This window comes from Montipora capricornis, chromosome 11, assembly GCF_036669925.1.
Source record: "Montipora capricornis isolate CH-2021 chromosome 11, ASM3666992v2, whole genome shotgun sequence".
In the NCBI taxonomy this organism is placed as follows: Eukaryota; Metazoa; Cnidaria; class Anthozoa; order Scleractinia; family Acroporidae; genus Montipora; species Montipora capricornis.
In genome coordinates this window covers 9,035,108-9,056,246 of record NC_090893.1, presented here as the reverse complement: position 1 = coordinate 9,056,246, position 21,139 = coordinate 9,035,108, and the positions used below count along the sequence as shown (strand labels likewise).

The 21,139-nt window shown below is 38.8% G+C and overlaps 1 protein-coding gene across 1 annotated transcript in view; it reads right to left on the bottom strand.

Annotated features, from left to right (window-relative positions):
• The window catches only part of LOC138023072 (histone-arginine methyltransferase CARMER-like), a 30,340-nt gene extending 10,247 nt beyond the window's left edge, over positions 1–20,093 (bottom strand). Inside the window, exons 1-14 of the mRNA XM_068870103.1 lie at positions 19,822–20,093; positions 19,592–19,720; positions 14,718–14,824; positions 14,027–14,065; positions 13,544–13,609; positions 10,319–10,346; positions 7,986–8,068; positions 7,383–7,445; positions 5,764–5,878; positions 5,216–5,336; positions 4,654–4,735; positions 3,459–3,544; positions 2,954–3,043; positions 932–986 (exon numbers count right to left, since the gene is read on the bottom strand). Coding sequence (XP_068726204.1) covers positions 932–986; positions 2,954–3,043; positions 3,459–3,544; positions 4,654–4,735; positions 5,216–5,336; positions 5,764–5,878; positions 7,383–7,445; positions 7,986–8,068; positions 10,319–10,346; positions 13,544–13,609; positions 14,027–14,065; positions 14,718–14,824; positions 19,592–19,720; positions 19,822–19,993 — 1,236 coding nt within the window. The 5' untranslated portion in view covers positions 19,994–20,093. The remainder of the gene's footprint in view (positions 1–931; positions 987–2,953; positions 3,044–3,458; positions 3,545–4,653; positions 4,736–5,215; positions 5,337–5,763; positions 5,879–7,382; positions 7,446–7,985; positions 8,069–10,318; positions 10,347–13,543; positions 13,610–14,026; positions 14,066–14,717; positions 14,825–19,591; positions 19,721–19,821) is intronic.
• Between the last annotated feature and the right edge of the window lie 1,046 nt (positions 20,094–21,139).

Genomic DNA, 21,139 nt, shown 5'->3' with positions numbered 1-21,139 from the left:
AAGGTACTTTTCCAGAGGTGATTTGAGACACAAGGTGGAACAGGTGAACTGCGATGAACCAGAGTCCTGTGTAGTCCTGTTCTTCTCAAATTCCAAACTTTGGTGGCTTGCAGCTTTTTCAATCTTGCTTGTACTCGGCATACACGAGGGGCTGATGCTTTGCTGCTTGCTGGCTCTTTTTCTTTGCAAAATGGGAGCTGGTGAATTGGACTGCTCTACAATGACTGTGATACCCTTGAATTCTGCATTTTCAATGGGGACTCCACATCTACACATTTCTTGCACCAAATTCTCGTCAGAAAGATCAACAAAGGTCTTCTAATCATCGAGGTATCTTATTCTTAAGTCTTGGTCATCCACGTTGTTAAAATGGCTTGTTATTTTGTGAATTTTTTCAATTAATTTTGTCATGAAAAATTTATTGTGTGGAATGTGTCTACAAAAATTGCCCTGAATTGTCCTGATCGTATTTTATCTTCAGCTGATAAACAGCTGCCATGCTGACAGTTCTATGGCAGACAAAAAAAACTCTTCTTGGAGATAAACATGTTGTGAATGAACATCACATGATACGAAAAAGTCATGGTGCACTTCAATGTACCACATGAGTGGTTTGAAACAAACTTGCAGCATCAAAAACGTCACTCTGAAGGTGGCCAAAAAATTTGTGGGTGTTGCAGTCTACTGGGAAGAGTAGTATTAACTAGATCAAATTTTTTTCACAAGTCAGATGCATTCGATTAGTCATTTGTACTGAACCTGCATGGGACAAATTAGTTACAAATTATATTAATACCCATGTTTTATGTACAGATCTGTCATCTGTCAGTCCTCACATTGTATCAATGACACAAAACAATATTTCTCCTCTGTTATACATTATTTTGTGAAATCTTCAAAGTGTGTGCTTAGTATTTAAAACTTGACTCACCTGATACCAATGTGTAAGCGGTTCTTGAGGAGCAGTTGACAGCCACACTGGTACGCTGTCAATCAAAATTAATGACATTTACAATCTAACAACCTAATGCCCAGGATGCTTCAAACATTTTCTACGAGATGACTCTTTGTATATTAGGTAATTACATGATTCTAATGCAATCAGGAATAAAATAATTAATATGCACCTGCGTCCAGTAATATTTTTTAAAGACAAACAAAACTGCACAAGCCTGTAGGGTGAGTACCATTTTGCAAGTGCTCTTTTACAAGTGCCTATTTATTCCAAATCAGACAAGAAGAATCATGCAATTACTTATTAATGGTACACAACCATAATTTTCACCTTTATTGCACTAATTTCACTTTTCTGAACTCTGTTTGGGATTAATTGACATGCTCTCAGCCAATAAAAACACTGAAATGTTTGCATGTATATTATTAGGTTGCAAATGAATCACCAATAAAGAGATCTAATTTCTTTTGCCACTGGAATGGATGAAGTAATAATTACTTACATGTAACTTACTGCACTATGTTTGATTTTCCAGGGCAAAGAATGTACATGCAACATAAATCTTAAACTACCAAGTGATAAAAGGCCTAACAGTTGGCTATTTTACCACAATTGCCTGTCATCTTGCAATCTGATTGGCTAATTTTCCATTGTAGATAAGAGTCTAGACAATGCTGTACGCATCATGCTTGCGCCAATTTGTCACACAATGTAATAGCCAATCAGGAACGCCCATTTTGGGAAATACACCAATCATATTCATTATTGCGAGAAAGTTATAGACAACCCTTGCTGTTTCTTCATGTCATAATTTTGGTTATGCTCTGAAATAAAAACTTTCTTTGGCATTGAATATTGTGGTAAAAAGCAAATCGAAAGTGGTTCAGCATTGTGTGTACTCTTATCGACAACGATATTTGTCATCACAGTGGGCAAAATTTGTTGTGGACTCACGAGTCGGACAACATTTTGACCACTGTGATGACGAATATTATTGTCGAAAAGAGTACAGACAACGCTGAACCACTTTTGATTTGCTAATTTTACAAGCACAGATGAGAAGTTGAACAGGGATAAATGACTAAAAACAACTTAAGGTGGCTGAACACAGTTTTTGATACCTATGTTTCATTTACCTTTTTCTCTAAAACCCTTGACCCTTTGGTCGCCAAAAATGGTAGCAAGCAAGTTAACAACACAAACATGGATAAATATAGACAGGCCTTTAAAATTGGTTTTGTTTATTTGTAGGAAATCTGGTTGTTAACACTATTTTAATAAAAGTTTGACAGAGATCTTTAATTAACCATTGTTGAAAGTTCACTGGAATTTCTAGAATTCCTCAGTTAAAATTCAATTTTTTTTCAATACTCCAGTTACTTATTCTTAAAGTATTTTTGTGCCAAATTTCGTTAAATTCTAACGATTGGTTCTCGAGAAACAAGCGTATTTCTAAGAAAGCTATTCCGCATTCAATCACAATTTTTTAACTTACTACGCATGCGCTGCATTTAGCTGGGTTCTTTCGATAACAAAGAAAAATCTGCAAATTATGGAGTTCTTTGCATTGTTACCTTTTCTAACATACATTTCTCATAGAGGACTAAAACCATCAAAACACTTTGTTCAATTATGAGGAAAAATAGTACAGATAGCAGAAGCATTGAGAAAATAAAATGATAAATGCTGGATTGAAGTCAAGTTTATTTTTTTTGCAATCCTTGTGCGCACGCTGCATTGAGTTAGGGCAAAAACTGTGTTCGGCCACCTTAAGCTCGTTGTGTGAATGAGCACTGAACCTGGGATCTTTGGATTTAAAGTGTGGGGCCCTAACTACTTGGCCCTGCTGTCTCTGTGTGAGATGAAGATACATGTACAAGCAGGGGAGAGGGATTTATTTATTTGCACTTGAAAACACTTCTCTATATTGTCCTCAATTTTCTGTTCACTCCAATGTAAATGTGGATGGTTACATTATTTTGACATTAAGCTTCTTACTTGCTGCCCTGGAATAAGACATCAAACCAGAAAGCTAGGCCGTGAACAGATCCAGCTGTGTGCACTGTAAACTGTAAAGGAATTTCTATTCTGGAAAGTAAATATTTAAAAATAAAGTCAACATTGATAAAGTGGGAGGATAAAGTGGAATATTGATAAAGTGATAAAGTGGGAGGTGCGGTGACCTCATGGTTAGTGCGCTTGACTCTGGATTGTGTTCCTGGGCAAGACACTTTACTCTCACGGTGCCTCTCTCCACCCAGGTGTATAAATGGGCCCTGGGAATTTAATGCTGGGGGTAACCCTGCATTGGACTAGCATCCCATCCAAAGGGGAGTAGAAATACTCCTAGTTGCTTCATACTATGGAAATCGGGATAAGCTCCAGCTCTAATGGGCCACTAGGCTTGTAAATAGACTTTACATTGATAAATAATTTATTGCTTATTAAAAATCTCAACTCAACTTAGGCAACTTTCAGTACACCTTCTCATAAAAACATGTACCTGTGCAAATCTTCTTCAGCTGAAGACAGGAAGTCCACAGTGTGTGTTACAGGTTTAGCCATCAGTATGCGTACATCAAATGTGTCCTAAAAAACCAAAAGGTTTTCTTTTATTATAGCCCGTGATCAGGCTCTCCTTTGGGTTTTCAGAAGCAGGGGTTTATTTAAGGGAGGGAGCTGGGGTGTGCCTAGGACTGACTGTCAAACTAAGTCATCTGGATCTACCGCTCAGTTTTGCAAAACCTCAAAAGATAGAAGAAGATCATTGATAGAAACTTTATCCAAAAGAAGCCACAATTGCCTAAATAACCCACAGAAGCAAAGTAAATGTACAAAGCAAAGGAATATACCCATAGGTAAAAAAAAATCATTAGAACAGTGTCATTAAATTCTGACAATTAAATTATTGTTGACAGGTCCATTTTATGGGCCTCTTTTTTGCTATAAAACCAGAAAGTTGTTTCAAGTTTGTCTTATGGTAAACATGAAAGTGCAGTTTGCGTTGCAGGGGCAGGGGGGAGGGGGTGCATTTGGGTAACTGGATGGGGTCCTTGACAAACTTCTGAAGCACCGATCCCCTGTATTTACAGCATATCTTTCCAGACCTTTGCGCTTGATCCATGCCATTGTTTATACATAAATGATAGAATAATAATAGGGCTACAGTCTTCACCAAAAATGTTTGGGACACTTGCTTCAGAGGGTAATGTTTTGACCACCGGTAAATGCCAATTAAGGCCTCAGTAAAAGGTAAAATTGGTGGGCTGTGACATATATTTTACGTATATTTCAGTTCTAATAGATGATTGTACTACCCCAAACACTGTGTGAGGAATTTCCGTTTGTCTTCAGAGACTTAGTCTTAGTCTTTAAGTTAGTGATTAGTGAATACAGGTAGATCCCAGTTTGAATATAGCACTATACAAGTAATTTCTTATGTTCAAACTAGGCTTAAGAGCAGTTTTCAATTGAGTGTCAAAAGTACTTAGTGAATTGCTTTGGTTCTGCATTACTTCACTCAGTGATTGGTTCAAAATTCTCGCACATTTTTTTCAACCAATCAGAAGTGAATCCAAAACCAATCATGGCTTGGGCGTGCACATTTTCCCACGCTTTGTGTCGCTACATGTAATTACTACAAGTTCTGATTGGTTTACTAGATTGTTTCCGATTGTCATCCAGTTTCAGCAACTTACAACAATAGGTTGTCTGAAGTACTCCTCCAGTGCTGATTCTCTCAGATTTGACAGATCAACTCCATAAAATGAATTTTGATACCTGAAGAAAATATCAACAAAGCAATCAATAACAAACAGATGAAAGAATCAGAGATAAGGAAGTGAGATGGGAAACAATGATAGTTGACCCACTGACCCTTGTGAGTGAGAGTTTTGCCGTGGAAAAGTAAGTTTTGCCGTGAAAGAGTGTCCTAGGGTGTTTTGAGGTGTCAGTGGGTTAACCCTTTGACACGTAACCGGCCAGACTTTTACTCTGTCTAACGCCAGACGATTTTACTCTTCTATGGGGAACCCCCAGGAGTCAATGGGTTAACTCAAACAAGTACGTTCTGAAGGCTCATTTATATGGGGAAAAAACATGCCCCTGAAATGATTCCTCCCACTGGTGGTAATTCCATGGTTTGTTGAAGTCCATCGATACAAGTATGAAACATGCATATTCCACAAACTTTTCTTTGTTTCAGGAAACAGTTCTGATAAGATCTGTATAATAAATAAACAATCCTATATGACAATGAACAAACAAAGATGAGGTGTTAAAATTTTCTTACCAAAATTAGCTTTTGAGAAATGCTCCATATAGAGTGCATCATCAAAAAAGGGAGCAACATGGAGGTCTCCAGTAGTTGGGAACATTTTACCTAGGGACAACACAAAGAATACGTATCAACCTTGATCAAGTAATTACAATTTTTTAACTGCTGTTCATCACTGCAACCACCACCATTATCATAATCATAATTTCTTGCCCTTCCAGTTACTGCCTTTTGTACTCTGAGTTGGAACAAGTCCCACTCCTTGTTAGTCCAGGCTGAATGTACTCAGTTCCTAGGAAGGTGATTCATGGCAGCTCATTGATATGAATAGCACAAGGAATCTACTCAAGGTGTCAACAACTGACACAGAGTCATCAGTGTCAAAGTCCTTCAAAATGTTGAATTTCTAAGCGAAAGTGTTTCACTTCAGTGGTTTTCCCTATCATTATAGTTATCATTATCATTATCATCAAGCTTTGAAAGGGAAAGAGAAAGAATTTAACAATAAAACATTTCTGTGTCTAATCCACACCATTAGGTTTTAGCCACTTCTTTGCATGGAGATAACTCTCTAGCATTCTTTCATTGTACAGCATGTAACCCATGGGCTCGGAGATGATAACATCCACCAGCTCTGGAATTTCCACCTGTAATGCGAACAGGTATTACCACATTATAATATTGTTTTATGCATTAAAATGCTTTGCACTTGATAGAAATAATATGAACAGGATACCCGCAAGGGTATTTAAACCTTTGTAGGTCATGTAAATTCCATACAGATAAGACACATTATTAAATTCTCATCCTCGGTTAATGCTTTTCTCCTGCTCTGATTGGTTTACTCAATCTTGATTATCAGCCCATGTACCTTAGTTTGACCTTATATGGCAAGTGATTGTGCTAAGCATTGCTAAGCTAAAATTATTTTTGCCGGAAAGCGAAATTTCTCTCTGAATAAAGCAAAAAAAAGGTAAGAAATGTTTTTGTGATGAGCCTGCATCTGTCTCACCACCAGGTATTAAACAACATTGCACCTTAATCAAGTTTTTTCGATTTTGCTTGGATTTCCTCACTTTCTTTGCTCGTATTTCATACTTCCAAACTTTTGAAGTTTAAGGAATTAAAACAGTTACGCGCCTCGTTGGCTATTAATTTTACAACCTCATATCCAACGCATACTCATGGAATAATTGTTAAATATTATTGCTGTCTACCATTAAAAATTGGTTGAATAAGGAAGAGCATAATTTTATAAAGGTCATTTACAGTCACCCTAACGCTGTAACATAGATCCAAGAAAACTATCATATTTTCTCAGTTAAAAGACAGCATTTTTTCAGACAAAATTCAACTTTTAGCCTTAATTAAATCTGTTTTGGATTGAGGGTGCACATTATAGCGGAGTATTATCACTAATCAAAACTTAATTTCGCAAAATTTCTTTTATTGAACATGGTTAATTTAAAAGCAACCCCAAAGGAAAAACATATTCAAGCAAGTTGTTTGTTCCTGACCTTTTCAATTTGTAGGTACTGAAAAGAAACACTTTGGCTCTAAAGGGAACTGTTCACTATTATAGTGGGTATGAAATTCTCCTTTACACAGTTTGTTTATCAATAATATTTATTCAGGAATTTTAAAACAAGAGTCAACACCAGGAATAACAGCTATGAATAACATTATGTGCTTTTAAAAACACAAGGGGATCAATAAATTATTAGTATTCACATTCATTATTTTCCGTTTCTGTAAGAGGAATGACTGTATTTTGTGGATTCCAATAATAATGCAGTGTTTCGCCAACCTTTTCAGTTTATTCACTAGAAAGAACCAAGATGGAAAGTTGAGGCTGCATATTATTGCCGAGAAAATAGGGTATTTATATGAATATTTGTAGCATAATACACTGCAGGAGTAGCAAGTGACCTACTTAATACTCAATTTCTGTTGACTCTCATCTTATGATTAATTATAAATTATTTTAAATATCAAATTATCATGCACATAAGCAATACAAGAGCACAAGAAAGGTGCAAATTAAAGTCACTCATTTTGTGGGAATGTTATTTACACTGTCGGGGAAACACAGAAACAGAAAGACTCAAATTAATACACATTCTTATTTCAACAAAAAAAATAGTTACAAACCTCTTCAACCTTTCCTGGAATTATGATAACTTTGTCTGCCAAATTATTGTGTTTGACTAATGCCTAAAAATTAATGTCAACAATAAAGTTCATGTGCCATTCATTGACCCTTAAATGACAAGTCAAGACAAATATTACATTTCCATAGCTTTGAGATAGTCACAGTTTAAAAATTCAACAATTATTGTAGATTCAGCTAACAGGAGACATTCTCTTAAACTCAAGGAAGCATTCTACATTGCACATCAACTGGTTAAAACCAAAACTAAACCCACAATTACCTCACCTCTCCGTGTTCTGTTGTGCATATGGCCTCAACTCACAATTACAACACAACAACAACAACTTCCTTTTCCGTACTATTGACAGGGTCAGCATTTTTCATTGTGCGCTCTAATTAAAACTGTATAAATTTATTTTTGAAATTTTTGAATTGTAATGTACTTAAATCATCATGTATGGATAAGGTCTGTAAAGAACACAACCTTGAATTAAAATGATTTTGGCATGAGGCATGCCAAAACACGTCTTTAAAAAGTTGCCTCCTGAGTCTTAAATTTATTTTTATACACGTCTAAGACCAATGAAGGTGGAATTAATTACCTCTGCATGAGTTGCCATTGAGCTAGCTTCTATAGCATACACTTTCTTTGCACCAGCTTGGACAGCAAAGAATGACAAAATCCCTGCCATAAGAAAATGCATTCATGGCTGAGTTTCAGGTTCCAGCAGGAATGCAACACTAAACTTATATATTACTGAGTGAATTAGAATATACCATAATATGAAATGATCACATATTTGAATATTCTATAATTCAAATATTCTATAATGATATAATAAAATGATAATAACCTTCATTGTCATCCGCTAAGTTGACTACGGTCATGCATCATTAACTTGATCCTTAGTTGGGTTTCAAGTGGAGGTATAGGCTCCCCTACCTTGTCACCTTGAAAGAAAATTTCCCGGGAGGCCCACGCCCTAAACACGTAAATCACCTCTTCGAAGGCTGTGTTGCCAGCATGGTTGTCCTGGTGGTGTAGTGGTTATCACACCCGACTAGTAACAGGGGGACGTGGGTTCAAATCCTGCTCAGGGCAAAATTTCTTTCAAACATTTATTCAGTTAAAAGTATGATTATTTGGGGTGTGCATTGTCAGGGTTTCTCTCCTACACTCTCTATATAAAATGATAATAATATATAGATTAAGCCAAGCCTAAAAGCGGAGCTCCCGGTTATTTATTCTTACAATAAGTTAACCTGGCTTGAGCCTGCAATCCAATCGAAACCCAGTATCTGGTCAGCAGTCAACTTTAAAAAAACTTACCTCAATGAGCTCTATACTTGAGCCTGGAATATGGTCATGTGATACTGGTCACATTGGCATACATGGAATGGTGGAAGTACATGAATGTATGGTCAATTTTCTCACACAGATGGGTTACCATAATTTCTCACCCATTGTGCTCTGGGCGCATGCTTTTGGCACATGGAGCTCCGCTGATATAAAATGTATTCTAATATTCTCTAACAATCATTAATTTTGTTCACCTCTTGCAGTATAGAAACTGAACTCACAAGTGACCAGCTGTGAGGGGGCTTGATAGCTCAGTTGGTGGAGCAGCATGGTCATGAGTTTAATTAATCCCTGTCCAAGCCTGGATTCTTGCTGCTTAACTGCGATGATCTCTAACTCATGTATTATATATTTTTTGATTTTTTAAACTTAAATTAATGCTAAAGCATTCTACAACGATAAAAGATCATCAGAGAATATGAACGTGACATGTGATGAGCAGCAACTATAAAAATTTGGCTTACATTTCAACCCATAACTTCATTTCGACTCTTTACTAGCCGCAAAGCTTATCTCCGACGAAGCCGAAACAGTCAATGTTGTGTCTAGTTCTTGTTTTGACGTCACGTACGTCTGCCTGTCTGAGAGCCTCTGGGGAAGAGAGTATTCGAGCAATTTCCTTGGCGAAAATCAGGTGGCAGCGTTGCATTTGGCAACCCGTGTTTTTCTGGCAGGAAATCACAATAGTGACAAGCAACGAGATAAGGAGCAAGAAATTCAAAGAAAAGTGAAAGAGCATTAGACAAGAGGCAACAAAATTTGAGAAACTTATGCGAAGAAAGCCTCAAGAGAAGCCGCGGAAGGAGAGGAAGAGAAATTTTCAATGAAAATCACTGTAAAGCTGAGAGAAATAGAGCGAGAGACAAAACACTTATTTACAACAGTTAGCTTTCAGGTAATGTTTTCCTTCTTAATATATGCCTCGCTTCCTTGCATATTTTGCAAAACTCACTAAAAAGTGAAGAAGGCCTGAAAACGTTTGCAATTCTGTGTTGACAGAGATTCTTACACATTTCAACATTGACATTTATAGGCTTTTTGTGTGAAATGGATATCCAGTTGTGAGCTGCTTTGTTTGACTGTGAAACTGCAGTTGAGAAAGCAAATTTACTACTTTTTGGGTTCACTTTTCAATTAGTAAGATTTTTGCTGTTGTTCTAAACTGAAGAGAGAGGATTGGAGTAAAGATTGACAGTCACACAGAAAATGCTGTGAAAGAGATTACAGTTTCATTTGTTGATTAAAATTGTTGATTATTGTTTGCAAGGTTTGTTTGTTTACATGTTTTCAGCTCAGAGGTGAGGTGTTTAAGTGATCTGTTTGATCACTGTTAACTTTATACAGTAATAATGACGATTAATTTTGTACTTCATGCAAACGCATAATTATTTCCATATACACTATATTGGTTTCTGAGGTTAGAAACGGGAGCTTTGCTTTTAGGCTAATGGCTACATCTATATATTACACTAATTAATCAATCTAATTAACAGTCCTCTTTGTGGCATAATTATAGTTAATAAAAAAACTGTTTTTGAGAAAAAGTGAAAAATGCTATAATTTCATTTTTTTTACCTGATCCAGCACCAACATCAATCACTACCTGTAAACAATGACAACAAGATTGTTCCCAATTAAACTAAATGAAGCTATGGCTGTAAACAGTGAAATGTTTCACAAAGATTACTTTAATTAATTAAATATTAATTTATTATATAGTAGGTACTAATTTATTATATAATAGTTATTAATTATATAACCATAGGTTATAACTATTATCAAGTGCTTTACTGCTTGTGGGGAATTGCCCAACACTCATAATGTCAACAGGTGTGTTAAGGTGACTGAGTGTATAGTAAGCACAAGGTGACAGTAAGCCCATACATTGTAGTGTGCACACGTACCCCTATGTGGTTTGAAATGTAGTGGTTGGAACTCACACATTTCTAGTCAAAATTAGACTGACTTTACAACCAGAATTACAAAGCAAAAATTTAGTGACGCTGTTGTTACTGATGGAAAATCTATTTTACGCCCGTCATCCAAAATTTTTTTAAGCATGCACAATGAATATGCAACACAGACACAAAACCAACAAGTACATTGTAGCTGACATGACCAACATGTTACGTGTACATGAATGACTGACAATAGCCGTCAGTCACCTTATCGGCCAGCTCTCTACCAACAACTAACTATTACTAATAATAGTTTACTGATCCAATATTGTAGTCAAACCTGAATTACATTGCTAATAAATTATATGACATAAAATTTTAACATGTACATACCATTGTAATACAAAGTTCATAAGTTTCTAATAGAAGACATAAAAAATGCTCCAAGTGGTAACATGGTTCAGAAAATAGTCTATTCTTCCTCAAGGAGTATCATGTATTGACATTAAATGTTGGAAGGAGATTGTACAACTGGTGATGTGGGTGTCAGGAAAAAAGTTTCTCACATTGTGCTTGTCTGTGTGAAGAAAGGGATGTCAAAATGGAGGCTTCCATTCTGTTTTTGTAAGGCCGGGGTTGTGAATGATCAGAAGAGCATGCTTTTGGCTGCTTTTAATTTCACTACTAAGATACAGCAGCCAGCTGTTGGTTGACAGTCAGCCGACAAAATTGTGGGATCGGATTGGTTACCATACCCTAGGATTGCATGTTATTGCTTTAATAGGGCACACAATCATGGCAGCATAGCTGTATGTACTTTAAAACCCCTTCGTTTTCATCAAACAACTCTTCTAACTCTTTCAGAGGAAGGCAAAATACATTTCAAGTTCATTTCTTTTCAACACATGAGATTAGAGCTTCCATTACATTGGCATTTCTCAAAGGTTGGGTTGTTGCCATGACAAATCTATCACAGTGCTTCATAATAACAAAAGTGTGAATACACCCCATTTTGACTGATTGTAGCTACCAAGCAAGACACACAGGGACAGTGTGCAGTGTGATATGTACCCTCTGATATTTTGGGTTTTCACTTGACCTTTTATGGCAAAATAATGTTAGAGTGGAGTAATGAATTGGGAGCTATGCACAATTTAAGTCCACAAAAATGAGACTGTTACAAACTGACAAAAACAAGAATTTTCTCCTCCCACATATGCATTTTACTCTTCTAAGTTTTGACATGCTATTTAAAAATAGCAAATTTCATGTTCTGTCAATCACATGAGCAAATGACAATAGATTTCCAATTTTTAACCTAAACATTGCCCCTAATGCCAAGGCTCGAATGGTTGAGCATTGGACTACTTTGCAGGAGATCGCTGGTTCATCCAACAGACCATCACTCAGGAGGAGAAAGTGCTGCTAATGTATCTATTCTATTCCTCTTGGATAAAGAAAATAAACATTAGGCCCTGTTTCATAACCCTTCAATGCCCATAACCCTATGGGATATTACAGAACCAAACCCACCATTTGCCTTTAAAGGTGTTGTGATCCGTTCTTTGTACGTGAAATGCATACTATACTATTTCCCAAAAGTTGAAAAATAATTAAAAATATCTGTTCTTGCTGCATGTTTTAAAAACATCCTAGCATTGTTCCTCTTGGAATTAAAGAGTGCCTTGAGTCTAGTGTGAATGGGTGTTCCACAAGACTGTGCCTCAGCTATACGTAATAGAATTCTGCATGATGTTTATTTTAAAGGACAGGCCCAGTTTTTCAGGAGGTGGATAGTGCTATCCACCGAATAAATCACTATCCATTGGATATTGGTTTCGCTATGACTTATCCACTGGATACTGAATAGCGTTATCCACCTTTTGAACAACTGGGGCCAGGGCGTTAAGTTGGTTACTGGCGTGCAAGAAGTAGTAGCCAAACAACAAACAACAAAGGGTAAAAGTTAAGAATCTGATCCCACCAACGCGTCGGCCAACACGTCGGTCGACACACCACTGATGCATCGGCCGACACACTACTGCCGCGTTGGTCGAAATACTTACTCTTTAGAATTTTTTTTCTGTAAAGCTGATAAAGATGAAGTCTCAGGCAACGCATTTGCCAGAGTGAAAACTGGGTTCTAATAACACTTGTCGTAATGGGAACTGGGTTCTAATATCACGAAATACAAGATGGCGGTCAAAAGTAAATTTCTTATTTTCATATTGTAGTGAAAGTTTTCCGTCGAAGACATTTCCGTTCAGTTTGAAAAAGGTATTGTTAGGTTTTCAACAGTTCAATAAGGCCCAAATGAGTCACCGACACACCACCGACGCATCTTATACGTTATAAGATGAAACAGCGGCCAACAGTCGGCCAACACTCGACCGATGCGGTGGTGGGATCGGATTCTTAACTTTTACCCAAAAAAGGGTGGTGTACTCTTTGTTGTTACCCCAGTGTTCTTACAAGAATTTTCTCTCAAGGGGTCATATGGCCCATAACGGATCCCTTGAAAGGTTGGACCCTTTTCCAAGATACATTTTTTTCCTTCTAAATATTCTAGCGCCTTGAGTTTCATCTACCAAGCACTTTGAAATACACGTAGATCTTTCTTGCTATGTACATGTCAATAACAAAGCAGAATTGTCTTCTATATGTGGATTGACTTCTGTGGAATCGGCTTCTAGTACCTGCAACCTTGGAACTTTAAGGCTTGAAAGAACTGTATCAATTTTTTTTGTTGCAGTTGTGACTCCCCAAGCGAATATTTAGAGAATTGAGGCTTCAATAAATGTGGCCAGCATTGTGACCACAAACTAGCCTGCAAGGGTGCAGCCTGGTGAGATTAACACTGTTACCCTGTAAAAGTTCCATTATTTAAAAAAAATTCAGTTACCTTATCATGGAAATCTGTGTTATTTTGAAGCATTGCTCTTTGGTAAGTGGAGGTTCTGATGAAATCCTAATTGTTCAAATACAAAGAAAGAAACTAATAATTATTAAATACTCCACAGATTCAATTTTACAAATTGAAATATATGATTTTGATCCAAAAGTTCTGCTTAGCTGAGCAATCAAAACCAAAACTGAAGTTTAGGTTATCATAACAAATCAAATCCAACCAACACATCAGCCACTGGTTGATACGCAACCAACATGCAACCCACATGTACAATGTAGGCTGGCAATTAAAAACATGTCGGCTGACACATGACCAATGTGTCGCCTTGGCTGACAATTATTACAACTGTATAAACAGTTATAAATACAGTTGACTGAAAGTGGGTCGACTATTGGTCGACTGTCAACCGACATGTTTGTCAACACAATGGTCAGATTGGATTCATTATCATAACTGAAGTTTTCATGAAGTAAGTACCTGCATCATATTCTGTTGCTGTGATAAATATCCATAAAACTGCAAACAAAGGCACCAAATTTATCTTTATTATAAAGAACTTTATTATTATTATTATTATCATTATCATTATCATTATCATTATCATTATCATTATCATTATCATTATCATTATCATTAATCCATTCACCCCTAAACCGGCCATACTTAGTATTTTACTCTGTCTAATGACAGATGATGTTACTCGTCAATGGGGAACCCCTTGAGGGGTCAATGGGTTAATCACCCATTTTAATCCATTCAAATGGCCATACATATACTTGGTATTTTACTCTGTCTAACACCAGACGATTTTACTCGTCAGTGGGGAACCCCTAGGAGTTAATGGGTTAAAAGAATAGAATGACTGGCATCTCAACCAGGTTGTCATTAGGGACCTGTGCCATTCCCTCGATCATTTGCCATTTTCAGCAGCTTCTTTAAACAAGTATTGCGAGATCATATTTTGTTTTGTTAAACTGCTGGCAACACAATACAATGTGACAACTTTGCAACTAAATTCGTGAAATTGCGACTAAATTTTCGTATCTTGTTGCAAAATTGCGACTGGATTTTTTTAAATTTTGAGCCCTGAAAAGTAATACATCAGGGCTGGCTTTGCATGAAAAGAATCTTTAATAGTTGTAACATTGGTAAGCAAGTTTTTTCTCACCTGAAAATACTGAATGGCTGAAGCCTTTTCCGTTCTTTCATCAAACAATGAATGTTTTTTCAACCTGCCAGTGGCACTATTTAACAGGTCTTTAAAGTCAATGACATCTGGAAAAGCATGAAACATTTAAAACTCAAAAAAATAAGAAAGTTGCATTCATAAGACTGTTTGGATGATCATCATCATCATCATAACATTATTACTATCACTATTACCATTATTATTATTATTATGCCTTCGTAGCTCAGGGGTCAGAGCACTGGTCTTGCAAACTAGCGGTCAAGAGTTCATATCTCTCCCATGGCTCTACTTTAGAAGGAACCACGCTACCGCGGTAAGAAAAGGATCTGTCACATAAATATGCCGGGGGACCACCTGGTTTGCGTGTGTCCTGGCCTCCCCTCCACTGTGAACTCAGATGCCAAGCGCCATGCCATCTCCCCTTCGATCAAGAGATGTGCCCTTCCGAAGTCTTGCCGTAGTTAAGCGTGGCACGTGTTCTAGATTTACATTTGATTCATCCGTTTGTTCCCATGTGCCTTTTGTGACACTGGTTTTTTCGTCATTTTGGTTGAGATTGTCATACTAGTCTATTTGCATTAAGTTCAGCTATATTATGCTTCTATAGGATCTAGCTATATGTAATTTCGGTGGAGATTGTCGTACTAGTCTAGTTGCATTAAGTTCTGCTATAAACGAGCTGATAGATATGTAGCATATTTCCTTCTGTCTACTATTATTGTTTATTGCCCGTTTCACATTTTCAGGGGCCCTTCATCTCTGGTTCTTGCTTCACCGTCTCTGCTCTGCACATTACCTCCAGTCTCTGCAGTCACCCCACTTCAAGTGGATCAGTTTGCTTTCGAACTCCGCCACCACCCTAATCAGCCTCTAGTTTCGTTTGCGTTGGAAGGCATAAGCCAGGGATTTTGGGTGGGCTATTTTCACCCTCGCAGGCTCAAATCGACTCTAAGAAACAAGCCCTCTGCCTATTTACATCCGGAAGTCGAAGGTTCTTATTTGGCGAATGAAGTATCCCTCGGCAGGGTGGAAGACCCCTTTGATTATCCTTCCCTGCCCGGTCTTCACATCAGTAGCTTTGGTGTAATCCCAAAGAAGGGTCAACCAGTCTTCCCCTCACGGTTCTAGCGTTAATGATGGGATCTCTCCCAACGACCTTACCATGCAGTAAATCCACGTAGATCATATCATTTGTATGGTAACTCGGCTTGGTCGGGGGGCTTTGATGGCAAAATTTGATGTGGAGGCTGCCGCTTATCGAAATATTCCATTCACCCATCCAATAGGGTGTTGTTAGACATGAAGTGGTGGGGAAAGTACTAAGTAGACCTTGCCTTCCCTTTGATCTCTGTTCAGCGCCTTATCTTTTTACTTCAGTAGCAGATATGGTTGAATGGATTTTAAAGAACTCACACAAGGTGCCAGACTTGTTGCATTACCTTGATGACTTCATCACAGCAGGGACCCGGGATTCCCCCCTATGTAGCCATTATCTCACGACAGCTAAGGAGGCATGCAAGAGGTTGGGTTTACCACTTCACCCCCTCAAATGTGTGGGGCCTTCTTCCATCATGGTTGTCCTGGGCATTGGAACTGGGCTCTAACCAACAAGTCACTAGACTTCCTGCTGAAAAGTTGGAAGCAACGTGAGAGCTAGTCAAGGAGAGTAGTGCTAGGAAGTGGTGCAACCCGCGCCAGTTAAAGTCTCTAATTGGCCACCTTCAACATGCAGCCAAGGAGGTTTTGCCCGACAGGACGCTCTTGCGTCGCATGATAGATTTGTCATGTTGCTTTTGAAAAAGAGACCACCCTATACGCATCAATCAGGAATTTTGCCTGGATCTTGATTAGTGGCATACGTTTTTGTCCTCCTGGAACGGTGTAAGCTTCTGGCTCTTCCCTGGCTTGGAACTTCTGGATTGCTTGATTGCGCCACTTTGGAACAGCCCTGCCGCAGCCTCCTGGTCCAGGGTTTAGCTCCATCTACTCATAAGTCATCTTTGTCTGCCCAGAAAAAGTTTTAAGAGTTCTGCAGTCAACCCGGCCGATTGAACAAGAATGGCTCACCTTGTCCAGTCGACGAATGGACATTATGTCTGTTTGCGACATTCTTGGCTGATTCCCTCCGAGCCTCATCAATTAAGGCATACTTGTCCGCCGTGCCATCTCTTCACATTAAGCATGGGTTTCCGGACCTTCTTCTTAACTGCCTTCGCCTCCAAAGAGTTGTGCGTGGTACTAAACGAGTTCAAGGTGCTGCGTCATTGACACATTTGCCAGTCACTGACTCCATTATGCTGTTGACTTTCAAGCCCTTCTTTGGTTTTCTGCGAGCTTCCAAATTCACTGTGTCTAACCTCAACAGCTTTTCTCCCTCGTGCCACCTGATGCTGAAAGAAATTGCCTTCGATTCGTTAGTCATCCCATCTCTGCTTCGTGTGAACATAAAGGTTTCAAAGACTGACCCCTTTCGCTGTGGGACTGCCATTCATATTAGTCGTGGTCATTATCCTTTGAGTGCCATTCAAGCGCTGGCAACGTATATGGCTGCACGGGGGGATGGCTTCCAGCTTCCGTATTGGTGTGGCTACTGTAGCTGCCTCATTCAAGCATTAGGTTGTTGGACTAGCAATGCTTATCTGCTCTATATCTGCACTCCAGCTGAGGCCTTGGCAAGTTTATCTTCTCAGCTGTTTAGTCGCCCAGCCAGTAGGGATCACCACCTGTAGCCACTTGGTGCCTCTGTGATTCGTAGCTTCTGCATCTTATGCCAGGTAGGTCAGACGTTTTGTGTATGGTGGGCTATCTGTGGTGCTTGGGGTGTCTGGGTGTCCTTCGGAGGTTCCATGGCATACCTGCTCGCGGTACCTCCGGTCCCCAAGCATTGCGATCGCAGGTTGGTTTGGTGGTTGGCGCTCGCATGGTTGCCATGGTTACGTTCAGTGCAATGCTGCCAGTTGAGCTCCAGGCCCTTTCACTTTTCAGGCACTAGCACCCAAGCTCATCTTGTTGATGAGTTTAAATGGTGCTAAATTACTTTATTTAGGCAAAGTTAACCTCGAGACAGGGCTTGCTGGCCAGCAGTCATTTCCCAGGCTCACATGCTTATGTAGGGCGGCCGCTAGTCTCCAGGGGCATGTACATGTGATCGCATATATTAGCTCTGCTTGCTTGCTTGCTTCCTTGCTTGATCTTTGCAGATCATTTGCAGTGCTGTCATTTCTTGCATTAGCTGTTTGTTCCTGCTCCCATCCCTGGACCCTCCCTTGGTAAGTATGAGGTTCGGTAAGTATTCCACTGAACTAGTTTCAGTGTGACGGTGCCTGGTAATTAGCGCTGACATGGTTGCCATGGTTACCATCAGTGCAATGCTGCCAGTCTCTCTCTAGGCCCTTCCACCTTTTAGGCACCAGCACCCAAGCTCATCTTGTCGATGAGTTTAAAACCGCGCAAAAATATCCTAGTATTGGTACGCATCAACAATCAGAAATCCGACTACATGTATCTCGAGATGTGCAGAACGTATGTACTATAACAATAGTAGGCAGGAGGCAGGAGGCAGGAGATGTTTTGGGAGTGTGCCGATGTGTGGTATAAGAGGGTTCCAGATGAGGCGAGGGTGTTGGAGGATAGGAATGTAGAAATCATTCTCCAGGGGAAGGGGACTTTGCATATGAAGGGGTGGGGATGCTCATGGGAAATTTTGAATTAAACCCCTAAAGGAGACCAATCTGGGCATGGCACATGCTTTTTTGTCCCCTACAAGAGACCATAATAATAGACATATTAAATATATATTTTTAAAAGGTCTTCTTGTGCAACCCTTCCTTTCCTGCTTTCTTTCATTTGCTCACTACTCAAAACGATTTTCCAGTGTTGTGTGCTTCTTTAAATGTTTTCATTTTCTCTCAGTTCTTCAATAAATTCATCGTTCACTGCTTTGAAACAAGACACCATTGTTTGAAAAACAGCCTCAAAACAAATTCTTCACTGTTGCTGAGAGACTGCAGAACAAAAGCCCAGGGCAATTACCAAATTAATGAATAACGCCCTCTGTCTCAGCCAATCAGCATTTAGTAGCCTATTTTGCCCTCTATGTTATAAGAGAAGTAAAAAACAGTACATCTCTTGTGACATTCTTGCCCAGTTTTAAGGCCAAAGTTTTAAATTGCACAAAGTGGAAAATAACCACATGACTAATCAAAAATATAAAAACAGTAGGTAATTATTCTGCCCTTAGATCTACTCATCCATGTTCTGATTTAACATTTGTTACCTACTTGCCAAGGGTAAGTTTGCTCTAAAATAAACACTGGTATACATTTAATATTATTTTTCTTCAAAATGCAGAGGGTAATAATTGTTGGTTGACCAGGTGCTATCCAGCTACAAGAAACAATGTTAAAATCAGCACTGATCGATCAATGTTCCCGTTGAAATAAAAACCACAAGATTTCCCAGTGAAAGAATGAATTTACACATTTAAATTAAACCATACATTTCCACAACAAGTAATCACACTATTTATGCATTGGCAAGATGTGAAGTGTACATTACATATTATTTGTTTTTTCCTTTTCCATCTACAAAATACGTATAAGGAGATCTAGAAATGATGTTTTAAACATTGACTCCAATGTTTCTTGAACATTCGAGCGAATTCACTTTTGTCTTCTCACTAATATCTTCGTATTAAAAGCCTCTCCATTAAATCTTAAATAAATTCCATTAGTGTCTTCTCTTACAACTTATTTATTATGCATGAGCTGGTTGGCTTCTCTTTCTGTGAAAAAGTGTCAACACACCTCGTCATAGCCAACATGTCTCCCTTATAAAACCTCGCTTACTATTACCTTCTCTGTGTGTGAAGTTAAGAAGAACACTTGAATTCTGCTCGGGTAAATCAATAAGATATCGCAGTCGTCCCATTTGGCAATGGTCGGTGTCCCTCGTCACTTTGAAACTGGGCATATATTGATTGCCTAATAATGGAAGAGGTAAATCTTACCATACAAGTTGTGCAAGACTCACTTTTCAATTGTTTATCGTTGTTTTAAGTGCCGTGCTTAGGTTGTTGACTCACCGCTGCGTATGCGAATATCAAGCGAGTTCTTTGTATTAGTCTCGAAAACATCAACGACACAATCTCCTCCGTCTTGCGTGGAAAGCGAGTGGTCTCCTGAGACAATCTGCAGCCTACAGTTTCGAAACGACTGCGACTTTGCTCCTGTTCTAGCATTCATTGGTTGGTCCATGAGAATTTTGTGGAGTAAGGTCAATAAACTGAGAAAACAAGCGATATCCACGTGCGGTTGTCACGAAAAATTATTTCTTCACCATTTGTTATGCGGTATTCCAAACAAAAATATAAATATCGCCGGCTCCTGTTTGAAACTCGGATCCATACTCTTTGGGCGATTGGGCGACAGCAGAATTGTGACGTAAACAACTTCCCGTTCTGCCTCAATTTTAGTATGAAGACCTGTAATATTGGACAATACAGCTGCAATGCAGCTGCCCACATCCCAAAGAATTCTTCGCTTTTGAGTTTTTGCTTTTACTTGAAATCGCGTATGCGTGTCTTATATTTCAAAAGCTTAAGTGCTTGTGATATAGTACTCCGGCGTTGCGGTTGGAAACCCGCCACGCCTTTTCACTAATTGCCAACGAGTCAGCCGAGCGAAGACGCGAGGCTGACGAGGCGGCAGGCTTAATAGAGCCGAAGTGCGAGAGTGTTGTGTATGCGGAGAAAAATTCGAGCGCCCCAGAGAAAAAGTGTAATGTAAGACAAAGTTAATCTCGTACCCAGATCTCCCACGGTCATACGGAAGGGAGATCTGGTAAAGTTCGATTTCGAGCATGCTCATTGCCAGCGAGGCCCGAAATACGTTAGGAATGAATATGGTTGCTTGCTGAAGCAATGTTGGAATACCAAATACCTAATTACATGAATAATTTCCATAAGAATTTCACGCTTCTTCGTTACGTAATTTTAGTCAATTGACCATGACTTCCACAGTCGTTTGTGTAAATTTCGGGATAGAAGCGGAATCATGAGTCATAGTTTAAAATCTTTTAAGAATCACAAATCTTTGCTTCAAAAACTGGGCAATCATCAATGACAACGACACTGAGGAAAGCTCAACAAAATACAAGCATGAATCCCGGGGGGGGGGGGGGGGGGGTACTCAATCATATGGGCTATACAGAGGTATGTGCGGCCCCAAAGGGTATGGTTTTCAGCCGTTTTGGTCATAAATAGGGTATCGATTTTGGCCAATTTTCCGCCATTTTGGTCATAAATAGGGTATTGATTTTTGCACTTCAGTCTTGAATTCGTTTTTTCTTTAGAAGAAGCTACTTCTTTATCATGTCCCCCTTCTTCCATCCGCGCTTTGCCT